Raw genomic sequence first — 12,528 nt, 5'->3', positions numbered from 1 at the left:
GAGCACTGACTATGCAGCTGTTTATTCAGGTTTTGTTCATTTGTTATAGCATTGCCTCATAGCATAACTGCCTATGTCATATTTTTTCCGGTCATAGCCAATGAGAAAAAAAATGAAGCAGCAGTGTTAGAAAAGTAGAGTTACACGGACATCACAATTTGGCCAAAAATATGACTTAGGCAGTTATGCTACAAGCTTAAGGATATGGACAAAAGTGCACGGTCAGCTAGCTTTGTCAAATTTAGCGTGAGAAGGTGGACATTTTTGTAAAATAAAAACAAAAAAAAACAAACAAACATCTAAGTTAATGGACAAACATTATTTGATTAGTTTCTCACTATTTATATATATATATATATATATATATATATATATATATATATATATATATATATATATATATATATATATATATATATATATATATACACACACACACACATACACACACACACATATATATATATATATATATATATATATATATATATATATATATATATATATATATATATATATATATATATATATATATATAGGGTGGGGAAGCAAAATTTACAATGAACATTTAGTTGTTTTTTCTCAGCAGGCACTTCGTCAATTCTTTTGAAACCAAACATATATTGATGTCATAATCATACCTAACACTATTATCCATACCTTTTCAGAAACTTTTGCCCATATGAGTAATCAGGAAAGCAAACGTCAAAGAGTGTGTGATTTGCTGAATGCACTCGTCACACCAAAGGAGATTTCAAAAATAGTTGGAGTGTCCATAAAGACTGTTTATAATGGAAAGAAGAGAATGACTATGAGCAAAACTATTACGAGAAAGTCTGGAAGATACTATTAAAGAAGAATGGGAGAAGTTGTCACCCGAATATTTGAGGAACACTTGCGCAAGTTTCAGGAAGCATGTGAAGGCAGTTATTGAGAAAGGAGGAGGACACATAGAATAAAAACATTTTCTATTATGTAAATTTTCTTGTGGCAAATAAATTCTCATGACTTTCAAACTAAACTAATTGGTCATACACTGTCTTTCAATCCCTGCCTCAAAATATTGTAAATTTTGCTTCCCCACCCTGTACTTTTAGATTAGTTTTCAGTTCTGACACCAGGGAGTCTTTCATTGCTATGAAAAGCAGTTGGAGAAATACTGGTTAACCTACAAACATCATATGTAACACTAATAAAAATATAATGTATGATGAGTATGGTTAGTTTAGTTGTTTTGTATTTACACGGTTCCAAATGAAATGGAAACTGCATCCAATAAAAATTAAAATTCTGGGTTTTGAGATAACGCCACAACATTTAAACCACGTAAAAAGTCAAGTGAAAAATGAAGTGTCCCAAGTCGCATTCCAACATTAAACTTTGAATTTAAAGTTGCATTAGATAAGTGCAAACATTCACAGAGTAAATGTATATTGTATGGTGACAGAATACTATTCTGTGACCCACACAGACATGAAAAAATTAGTAACACAAGCATGTGATGTATAGTAAACCACTGTAACTACAAATTTTGGGCCCTAAAAGTGGAAAAAAATAAAGTTTATTGTTTCTCTACTTTAAGTAAATTTCTTTCTAACCAGCCCCACACCTTTTTCTTTTCACCCTGACTGTCAACCAGCGACCACTTAACCTTTGTGTAGTTCATGTGTAATGTGTGGCTAATGTGGGTAATTGTGATGTGTTTCCCTCATATTTTCTCTCTTTTTATAGATTAAATAATTAACTAGCCAAACATAAAAGTAATCTCTGATGATGAAAATGACCTTCAGCTGCAGCTCTTACCTGCTTTGTCATTCAAGTCCATTTGCCTTTCATAGTTTTGATATGGGAGCTTACTATAGTTACTGGGCCTGTGAGTGAGTACGTGACCACATCATACCTGCAGGTCATGAAGGGAATCTGATGTTGCACCACAGGTTTTGCTTTACCACTAGATTTGACAAACCTATCTGGTCTTGGAGCTGCTGACAGTGCTCCTCCAGTTGTCTGCTTCGGTCTGTTCTTCCTGTAGTCGTTGCAGGTTGGTCTGACTGAAGCCATGCAACATAGGAGTTCCTGTTCTGAAACTCTCTGCATCTCCTCAACCTGCTGCAGAAGCTCACTGTTGGATTTCACAGTTTCATGGTAGTGAGCAGATTCTTTCATCATCTGCTCTTTCATCTGGAGAAAGGAAATAGTTATTGTTTTTTCAAGTGGTCGTTGTGGGGCAAGAAATATCTTCATTTAAGGGAACACATAACCCACCTGCATCAGTTTCTGACTCATCTGTAATTTAACAATCCTCAACTCCTCAGCAGCCAAAGCCACGTCCATCTGAAAACAGAGATGATAACCACTACAGAATCTACTGTGCTTATAGAACACTCCCTTCTTTCTCTATGTTATGGGATTTTTTTGGTTTACATTTCTTTACACTATTTATGTCTTATCTAAGTGATAAGAATACTGATAATTTAATCTTGTTTTCATTATCAGTTACATCCTCCTAAGACCAAGCAATGTATTCCTCTGTAGTGGACAAAAAGTTTCACAGCTTTACACAGCTTTACAAAAAAAAGGCTGTCCACTGCTGAGAACATGCCATAAAAATAAATTATAATAATAATAAAAATAAAAACAATCAATGTATCTGAAAAAAACAAAAAAAACAAAAACATTGCATCATGCTATTTCCAGGCAATTATTTGATGTAAAAATGCCAAAACTTTTACATACTGGGTCTAAGGAGGATATTACTGTATATACTTCATGTGAGAGAATTTGGCATCCCTTTTTATCCTGGCACTGGAAAATCTTATAGCCATATACAAACATACAGGTTAAAGTGCTTTACATAGTGCGATTAAAACAATTTTTAAAAAATTAATAACATTTTACAGTATTACAATTTCAAAATACATAAATGCAATAAAACTGAAATAAACACAAGCAATGATAGAAGTTTACTGTTCACTAACTGTTTTTTTATTTGCATTTTTTTAATTCATATATATTTTTTCTGCATAGTGTGTAAAAACTAAGGCTATAACAAACTCAAAATTAATGACCAAATAAAACAATTCAAAAAAAAAAAAAACAGGTCTTTTCATAGCGTGGTGGTGTGCTCAGTCCAGGACCATGAAAAGGAGGCGATGGCCTATGCTTATGGGATAGAGAAGGACAAATCTTTAAAATGTAAAATTTTAAATTAAGAAAATAAGGAAAGGAAATAAGGAAATACAGTATACCATGTAAGATAATAAAAGAAAACATATTTTCCTTTTATGATAGTGTCACCTTGGCAGCAGTAGCTTCTTTGACTGTTTCCCTCAGCCTCTGCAGTTCTGTGTGTCTCCTAAGGAAGGTTTGGTGAAGCTGTTCTCTGAGTGTCCTCGCCTCCTTCCTGAAGGCCTGGTGCTCCTGCTCAGACTCCTGCTGCAGCGCTGCCAGCTGCTGTTTCAGATGAGCTGCACCAATAAAGAAAGGAACAAAAAAGAAAATCCAGTTCTACCTGTGCTGCTCTCACATATTTTCACCAGGAATTATTAAATATGAGTGCCTGCCTTATTTACTTTGTACCGAGTGAAAAAGTAAACATTCCCCCACCCAGTCACACAACACTTTGCCCCACCTGCTCACTGATACTCTACCTACCCTGATTAATTTTGAGTCTTAAGCTTGAGTCTTTTCAAAAACTTTTTAAAAATGTGTAAAAAGTGGGAGACAGGCACATGTAAAGAACAAGTGTGTGAACTTTTGAAAGGAATCAGGTGAGTAGTGTCAGAGAAATGGGTTGGACAAATGTTTTAAGTTAAAATTTTCAAAAATTTGCAAAAACATTCCCAAAATTTAAATTTTGGCATCAAAATATGCTCTGCACCTCTCCTATTGGTAAAGAACATGTGTCAGATTTGAAAAGAATTGGATGAATAGTGTTTGAGAAATCAGTTGGACAGAATTCCTGGTCTACCTATATTATTAAACCCCAGCCTGCCCAGAGAGCGGAGAGTAATCATTTTAGAATTACCCATTTTTGGTACAATAGAGCAAGTCCTGCCTCTGAATATAATGCATGACTGCATTGTGATAAGAGCTCAACATGGCTAATACTCACACATTTCAACAATAAACTTTACTATTCAAAATAGATCTAAGGACAGTCAATTACACTTCACTTAATTAAACATAGTAAGGATGATTGCATAAAATAACATTTTTGACCTAAAATATTTTAAAATGTGCTCGGTAACACAGTTTAATCAAAATGTCACTGATTTTGACAAGGTTAAAGTGCTTAACATGCGGTTCCCAAAGGAAATTCCCTTAAATTTGCCTATGATGTGTTAGGTAACATATTAAAATACACTGATGTCAAAATTTAGGAAAATATATTGGAAACGTTTGGACTGACTGACACATATTTAAAGCAACAGGGTTTCAATGAGCATAGTGATGCGGTTTCAATTCTTGATCCTTTTATGATGTAAGGACCCATGTGTTTAGAAAACAAGTCAAATATTTTTTATACAAGCATTTATTATACATCACAGTAATAAGTTAACAAATAAGTAGGCCTATATACAGAATAGGATAAGAGAAACTTTGATTTTTCTCATAGATGTGTGTGTTCCCTTGACTTGACCCTAATGTCTCTACATTTGGGTAATACATCATTCATTTTACCATACACACTATTCACTATGCTGTTAAATTACACTGAGGCGCGCGACTCAGTTGCAGCAACAGCGTTTCTGCACGTGACAGGTGCAAAACAAGGGCAAAATCAAATAGTCAAAAACAAATTATTGTTTGCCGTTGTTGGACAGAGGTAAACAAAGTAGTACACACGGTTAAAAGATCCTCTGCTGAATTGTCTCACACAGACCCCAGATCTATTTTATAGTAGACCTCAGACAAATCCCTGAATGGCTAACAGGTGTGCTAATCAGTTAGCTAGAGCTTTTGCGCCATCTTGTGGCAGATGCGCAAAATAACAATGTAACCTATTTGAATTTCACTTTCACTTCTCTTGAACAGAAGCGGGGTAGTGTCAAATCAGAAACGCCAGACTAATAAAAAATATTTATTCGATAATAAAGGGTAAAAATAACAAACCATGGAGAATAAGGAAGCTACACGGAAATGCGGCACATGGTGAGTACTAAGATTTTTTGCGTAAAAATTATCTAACATGTAAAGGTCTTGTTTATTAATTTAGCTTTGGAAAGTGAGGGGGAACACTGTACTTAGAAGGTAGAGATAGTTTGGTTTAAGGTACAGTTTAGTATAATCTATTAGTAGATAAAGTAGGATTATGTTTTTGTGTCATTTTGTTTTGCTAACAAACACCTATGTGTGTCAAGAAGATATGAATGTAGGCAAGAAACAGATTAATGCAGGCTGTAATTTTAATTATAGGTGGTCTGTACTAGCAGTGAAAAGCTGGGGGAAAGGTCATACCATATTGTCATCTAAAGTTAAATTCGACTTAATTCTCTGTACTTTAACCTGTCCGGTGGCTTTTGACCAGCTTTCACTTTCGGTATATTCACAAACAGATGAACCTGGACTCCCAGAGCCATGGGACCCAAGTGTGAACTGATGCACTCATTTAGACAGATATCTGAAGAAAAAAATAAATAAATAAAAGACTTTGGGACCCACCACTTCCATGCAAACCACTGTACACTGTGGATGAATATTCTTCTGACAACAGATTTTATGATTTTGGACAAGATTCATGAGAAAGGTGCAAGTCATCTGTTACATTTGAATATGTTTTAATGGTAACAGCATTAGATTTATTTTATTTATTTACATAGTAGCATCTGCAATGGCCTCTGGCACCTCTACTAAACCATGTCTGTGGGTGTTAGAGACTGATTAGATTTTATTAACTTTTTTGACAAAGACAAAAACTAAACTAATGCAAAGAAAACTGATAAATGTGCCTCTACTTTCTAGGGTCCCTGTCATACATGGGCCTTGAGAATCGTCATCACTTTTCTCCCGCTTATGATGTCCCTGCCTGTAGATCATTACTTGTCTAAATAAAATTGGATGACTTGTTGTTATGTGCACGTCACACTGGAAAGTCTTATTAAAAAAGTATCTGTTATCGTCTCTTTTAAAAATGTTGGCGTATATTGTAAATTGTGCACAGGCTGTGTTGCAGCACATTTTGAATCCAGACACTTAGCAACATACAGTGACAATCACTGAGTGCTTGGTCTTCATAAGACAAAATAAAATTTGTGAAAATTAAATGTCTTTATTGGATACTAGTAAAAAACGGCAGTTAAAGAATTAGTAATCTACCATCAGTGTCAGTATTATTCACTGTCACTGTGGGTTGTACACCTTGACATAAACTATCCTTAAGTGATGTTCTTCTTGTGTTCAAGCCACAAGCAGGTCGCAGAGGCCAACTTTGCTTTACATGAAACACACTGCAGGCGCTTCTTGTGTCTCTGCCCTGACTGTGATGAAAGTGTTCCTAGAGATCAACTGGACCAACATAGAGACGAACAACACACCCAGGTGCACACAGGCACTTACATACATGCATATGCACACAGTGGGTCATTTTTGAAGCTTACTTACTCTGTTTGTTCGAAGGTGAGATGCTCCAAGTGTCACCAGAGGATGGAACGATGTCGCCTCACAGACCATGAGGTAAGTCCACTAGTATTCACCTCGATGTGAAGTACAGGATAGTACCAAAGCATTAAGGCATATGATAGCATTGCATAGGTGAGGAAATATCTGACATGGAATCTAAAATTAGTTGCAATTCATTCTATAATTTTTCTTTAGTCATCTCTTGTGTTTCTGCTAACTAAAATAATAGACCATAAGTTAATAATTAAAAACACTTACACTGTACAGTACCGTGCAAGTCTTAAGCCACCTTTAATTTTGTTGTTTTTGGGTTGAAATGATTATACATTGTAATTTTTCATTCTCTTTTCTTTTGGTACAACAGAAAGTACAGGAAATATGTGCACAACCATAAAAGACACAAAAAAATGGAACAATATGGGTTCTAAAGATTTAAGTGACTATTTCATGTGACTCCTGACGCCATGACAAGAAGCAATACAAACAGTTAAAAACATCTGACATGTTGAATGAAACCTGGTATAAAACATCATAAAAAGAATGCAATAAATCTAATATTGTCTGACTAAAAGGGGTTAAGGACATGTTATGTGCAAATGGAGATCACACTAAATACTACTACTTCGGTTTGCAAAAGTATGTACAGCAGTAAAAGCTTTTGTTTTTATTGCTGTACATACTTCCCATATATCCATATTGTATCTTAATACAGAGACTGAGACATGCATATGTGTGGTCATTATAACTTTACTGAACCAACACAACTAATGCTGGACTAGGACTTTTGCACAGTAATTGGGTAGTGAAACATTTCATGTTGCAATTAAACAGGAAGCATAAAAATACAGTATTTATTTTAAATAGACAAAATGCGGCATTTACAACTGGAATATGGAGACAGTTGAATTCACAATCTTTAAGAAAATTGCATATAGATTGGTTAAAATTTTTTAATAGCACAAGTTCCTTTTTAGCCTTGGCCCTCACCACAGGGTATTGTCATCAGTTTGTCATTCATCCATATGTGCAAAAACTTTGGCATGGACTGAAGGCAGGGGGTTTTCAAGTGTGGGCACATTATGTTATATATTTGTATAATTTTAAAACACAAACATTTAAACAGTTTACAGTGACATTTGGATTTTTATGTAAAGAACATTTTTAGTCTAAAAAATCACAGTTTCATGAACAAACTGTATGAAATAATCCTAAATGTTTACGTAACTTAAAGTACAGTTTTTCACATGCATGTTTGTGTGTTAACCAGACAGTAGTGATTTAATGAGGATTTTACCAAGATGTTGCATTTTATGGGGCATATAAGATCCAGTGTTTTTGGATCTTAACTCCCAGCAGTGACTAAAAGTTAGTCAGGCTATTTTCACCTGGCTGCTCCAAATTCTGTTCTTTTTAGTAAAAATATGTATCTGTATCTGTGAACAGCTAAACTTCTCACTACAGTGACCCATTTATAAGGAGAGCTGGTAGATTTGTTTTGTTGATCAGGACAGAAGTGAAACTGCACTGAGTACATAACTTTTTTTCACTTTCACACTAGTAAATCCCAGAATACACAACACATGTAGTTTAGTTTTTGACAATAGTGATCATGGAATCCACAATGTCTATTCATTGTGTGACTCGGTTCTGCTTCTCAGGATGATGAGTGTGTGGAGCGTCTTCAGTGCTGCCAGTTCTGCAAGCTGGAAATGCCATGGAAGCAGCTGGATGAACACACTGAGGTTTGTGGGAGTCGCACCGAGCTGTGCGTGGACTGTGGCCGCTACGTCACCCTGAGGGACCAGCTGAAGCATGGCTCCACATGCTCGACAGCATACAGCAGCTCAGGCCCTCCTCCAGCTGCCAGGGCTCCACCAAACAAGAGTAAGCAGAAGTGGGCTTCAATTAAAAATAAATACATCTGTTTCCAGTGTTTTATTTTAACATGCTCATTTTCTTTCCTCAGGTACGGAAACTGTGAGTTGTAGCAGATGTACAGAGTTATTTCCACTTGAGGATATAGAGCAACATGAGGTACCCATATTTTTTTTATTCTGTCATAATATGTAGTGTAGTTTTCCCTCTTAATAATCTCAGTTTAGTTGTGCTTCTGGTGGAGGACGTATTCCGATCCTTTACTTAAGCAAAAGTATTAAAAGCACATTGAAAGTGCTGCACTACAATTAAAAATATGGAGAAAGTAACTATTATCAGCAAAATTATTCAAAGTAAAAGTAGTCATTGTGAATTACAATGGACCGTGTCAGTGTTTTATTATTACATCAGATGCTTTTGGATTAATGTCTGTTGCATTTTACTGCTGTAGATGTTTAAGGTTGAGCTAATTTTAATAACTTTATAAACTGTTGGCTTGTTTAATCTACAACAAAGCATCATATTCTATGAAATAATCCCAGGTTTGTAGTGTCACTGTCCTGTGAAAACTTCTCCAAAAAAAATGAATTAATTAAACAGCCATTTCATCTTTGTTACAACCATTATCCAGCTTTTTGATTTAGCTTAAGAAGGATGAGAATGAATTTAAAATGTGCACTTTTGGAGACGTGGGTTTCACTGAACAGGAGGGAGATGAAAAATAATCAAAGTACGTCTTATTTGCTACTTCAGCACAGTGCTTGAGTAAAACTACATACATATACAAATGTTTGCCAGCTTTTCATCCTTATAAGTAATAACATGTTTTCTATATTCCCTGAAAAAGCTGGAGTGCAGTCCTGTATCCAGGTGGAACTTGGATGACTCTGATTCAGAAGATGAGGGTGGTTTCTCAGTTCCTCAACTTAGTAGTACCCACAATGCCCCCTCCCTGTCAGACCACCTGAGCAGGGGGCCCTGGAATGACAGAGGAGACCCCGATGAGATCAGTACCTGTCCCCATTGCCATCTGGCCCTGCCTCTGTTCACACTACGCTGGCATAAGGTAACCAACCTGCACGTGGAAGATCTGATCATGCGCTGGTGAAAAGCTTCGGCTTCGACAGTTGTGTTTCATTGCCTCTCTCCTCTCTCTCTCTCTCTGTGTGGTTTCAGGTGAAGTGCCAGATCCATATTAGCTTGAAATGACTGACCATCTCAGAATGTTGATTTAGAGAAGTTAGAACAACTTAATGTTGGTGAAAATAACGGAAGGTTCAGATTTTGGCCGTTGAAATGTTATTTTAATATTTGTGTTCTTCAGAAAAGTGGTTGAATTGATAGTTTTAGGTTTAGACTCATATTGGCATGAAAAACTAATGGTTCATAACACTAAACTTAATGTCAGTCAAGTTAGCACTCCTGAATGCCTTGTAATGTGTCTTCTAGAAAGAAGTCATAACAAAAATTTATTTTGATTAAATAATAAAATGAAAATACTACAAATAAAAAATCTTACTATCTGCTACAGATCTGTGCTTCTATACATCAGTTGAGATGGGAGACAATTTTATTTAAGTCAAATTCTAAAGGTTTTAACTATTATGGCCGAGAATATCTCAAAACCCCTTACAAATCTTTACTTAACTCAATTTTAAAAATCAGAAGTACAAGATAATTTTGACATTTGTTGCTGACTGCTCTGAAGCTAACCATGATGACGTGCTGGTGCAGATGTAGAGAACACTGGCCTTGTCCTTGATACAGTGTGGGCAACCCAGCATCTTCATCTTCTTGGACCCACTAAGGAGCATATGGCTGTGATGTAGCCTGTCTTCTGGTACAGTCCTGCAGAGAACCTAGAGGCCTTTCCTTGTCCTCGACACACTCCAACACAAGCTGAGCATGAGCAAATGAGCGTCCTGCATGTGAACCGTACATATTGTACCTTTAGTACACATCAGTGTCATAAAATAGCAATTAGGAAGACTTAAAAAAAAACCTAGCAGGTGAGAGGGAAAATGTTTAATATTTTATGTCTAGATCAATATTACATTCAATAGTGTTCTAAGTTTGATTAGGTGTCTCACTTTGTGTTTGTCCCTTGTCCTACGTCTCACACATGGCTTTAACAGATTTTGAAGGAAATACATGTATGTAAACAGCATTTGACTGTAAGAACTATACAACTTTAGTTTCCTTTTATGCCCAGGGGGGTGTTATGGTACTTCAGGCAGGAAAAGGAGTCTGATTTTGTTTCAACTCACATTTTCTCCTGCAACTCCCCAATCAGCCTCCAGCAGTAAACACCAAATTATTCCTGTATTCATATTTATTCTACACCTGCCAGGTTTTTTTTAAGAGTTCAGGAACTGTCTGTGTCATGTTTTGTCACTGGCACACTCAGATATTGATGTAATAGATGGTTAAATGTGATGAAAGTATCCTGCCTCAGCTCTATTTTCATGGAATGAAAGTTGAGGTCACATTATTCTAGTTGTTCATATTGTGAAGGCCTAACTTGTAACCTGCTTATTCCTCAAAATTTAAGACAACCTCTCAGTGTTCATACTGTGTGTCATGTTGTCCCAGATAAACACACTCTTTGCTCATTTAGGATCTCTTGTTTCTCAGAGTCATTTTACTGTGAGTAACTCTTAATTCTTTAAAATTAGTTGACGCATTTCACACGGTAGTTGTTGGATAATTCACATCCAGACCAAATAGCAACGCCTGTGTTCACTAACAAGTAAAAACAAAGTCACTACAACACTACAGGGTGGGGAAGCAAAATTTACAATATTTTGAGGCAGGGATTGAAAGACAGTGTATGACCAATTAGTTTATTGAAAGTCATGAGAATTTATTTGCCACAAGAAAATTTACATAATAGAAAATGTTTTTATTTTATGTGTCCTCCTTCTTTCTCAGTAACTGCCTTCACACGCTTCCTGAAACTTGCGCAAGTGTTCCTCAAATATTCGGGTGACAGCTTCTCCCATTCTTCTTTAATAGTATCTTCCAGACTTTCTCGTAATAGTTTTGCTCATAGTCATTCTCTTCTTTCCATTATAAACAGTCTTTATGGACACTCCAACTATTTTTGAAATCTCCTTTGGTGTGACGAGTCCATTCAGCAAATCACACACTCTTTGACGTTTGCTTTCCTGATTACTCATATGGGCAAAAGTTTTTGAAAAGGTATGGATAGTAGTGTTAGGTATGATTATGACATCAATATATGTTTGGTTTCAAAACAATTGACGTAGTGCCTGCTGAGAAAAAACAACTAAATGTTCATTGTAAAATTTGCTTCCCCACCCTGTATGTGGTGTTAAGTTGAAAACTTTCTGGGGAAGGATATTTCAGATCCCCTTCAAAAAAAATTTCCTGGTAGCAGTGAGGGAAATATTGTGAATACAGCAAAAACTTTAATTGATATTGATTTCTTTTGAGTCCTTTTTCATTTGCAAAATACATGTAATACCATTATAGCATTTGTTTTTCACTAATTTACTCAATTTGATTTTTCCATTTATACATGTTATCACTGTCACTGTTGTGTCTAATCTAGCTGCTACTGAGGCAGAGCTACACTTTTATTAACACCCTTAAGGTTTTCATAACAGCTTTAGCGGAGGTGTCATGCCAGTTGCAGCGCTGGTGCATCACTGAAAAGAATCATGAACAGCTCCGATTCATTAGTTAAATGTTTTCGCCACATCTTTTTTTTACATAATCCTTCAAACAGACAAATGTCAGCAACCAAATTCTGTTCTAAAAGTATATATTGGATCCCACTGAGCATGATAAAAACTCCAGTCAATGAACAAATTGCACAAAAAATAAAGCAAAACTTATTTAATATTTGCATGTGCAAAGCTACAAATTTGTTGGTATTCTGTTATAGTACAGTTGCTGTTTTATTCACTCTAGTTTGAAAATAGACATAAATTCCATACATTAACAACATTCAGTGGATTATTTCCATGTATCTGAAGGTTGAAAGTTTATATTTAAAATCAGTTGGAT

General features: G+C 35.7%; 1 protein-coding gene across 1 annotated transcript; it reads left to right on the top strand.

The window, feature by feature from the left end:
• The first annotated feature begins 5,028 nt into the window (after positions 1-5,028).
• Positions 5,029-11,123, top strand: xaf1 (XIAP associated factor 1). The gene is made up of 7 exons (XM_030152020.1): positions 5,029-5,154; positions 6,405-6,540; positions 6,619-6,675; positions 8,280-8,505; positions 8,588-8,655; positions 9,344-9,562; positions 9,673-11,123. Exons 1-7 carry the CDS (start codon positions 5,117-5,119, stop codon positions 9,703-9,705), a joined length of 777 nt encoding a protein of 258 aa, XP_030007880.1. The 5' UTR covers positions 5,029-5,116; the 3' UTR covers positions 9,706-11,123.
• The last annotated feature ends 1,405 nt before the right edge of the window (positions 11,124-12,528 follow it).

Source organism: Sphaeramia orbicularis, chromosome 13 (genome assembly GCF_902148855.1).
Source record: "Sphaeramia orbicularis chromosome 13, fSphaOr1.1, whole genome shotgun sequence".
Classification (NCBI taxonomy): domain Eukaryota; kingdom Metazoa; phylum Chordata; class Actinopteri; order Kurtiformes; family Apogonidae; genus Sphaeramia; species Sphaeramia orbicularis.
The sequence above is the reverse complement of the archived record's forward strand: the minus strand, read 5'-3'. Positions and strand labels throughout refer to the sequence as shown.

What these genes read in the sequence shown, in the direction of transcription:
- xaf1 (XM_030152020.1), top strand. Translation starts at nt 5,117, where the DNA reads ATGGAGAATAAGGAAGCTACACGGAAATGCGGCACATG. An exon ending in GAGACGAACAACACACCCAG is followed by an intron (nt 6,541 to 6,618) that starts GTGCACACAGGC and finishes GTTTGTTCGAAG; the next exon opens with GTGAGATGCTCCAAGTGTCA. An exon ending in AGGATATAGAGCAACATGAG is followed by an intron (nt 8,656 to 9,343) that starts GTACCCATATTT and finishes TCCCTGAAAAAG; the next exon opens with CTGGAGTGCAGTCCTGTATC.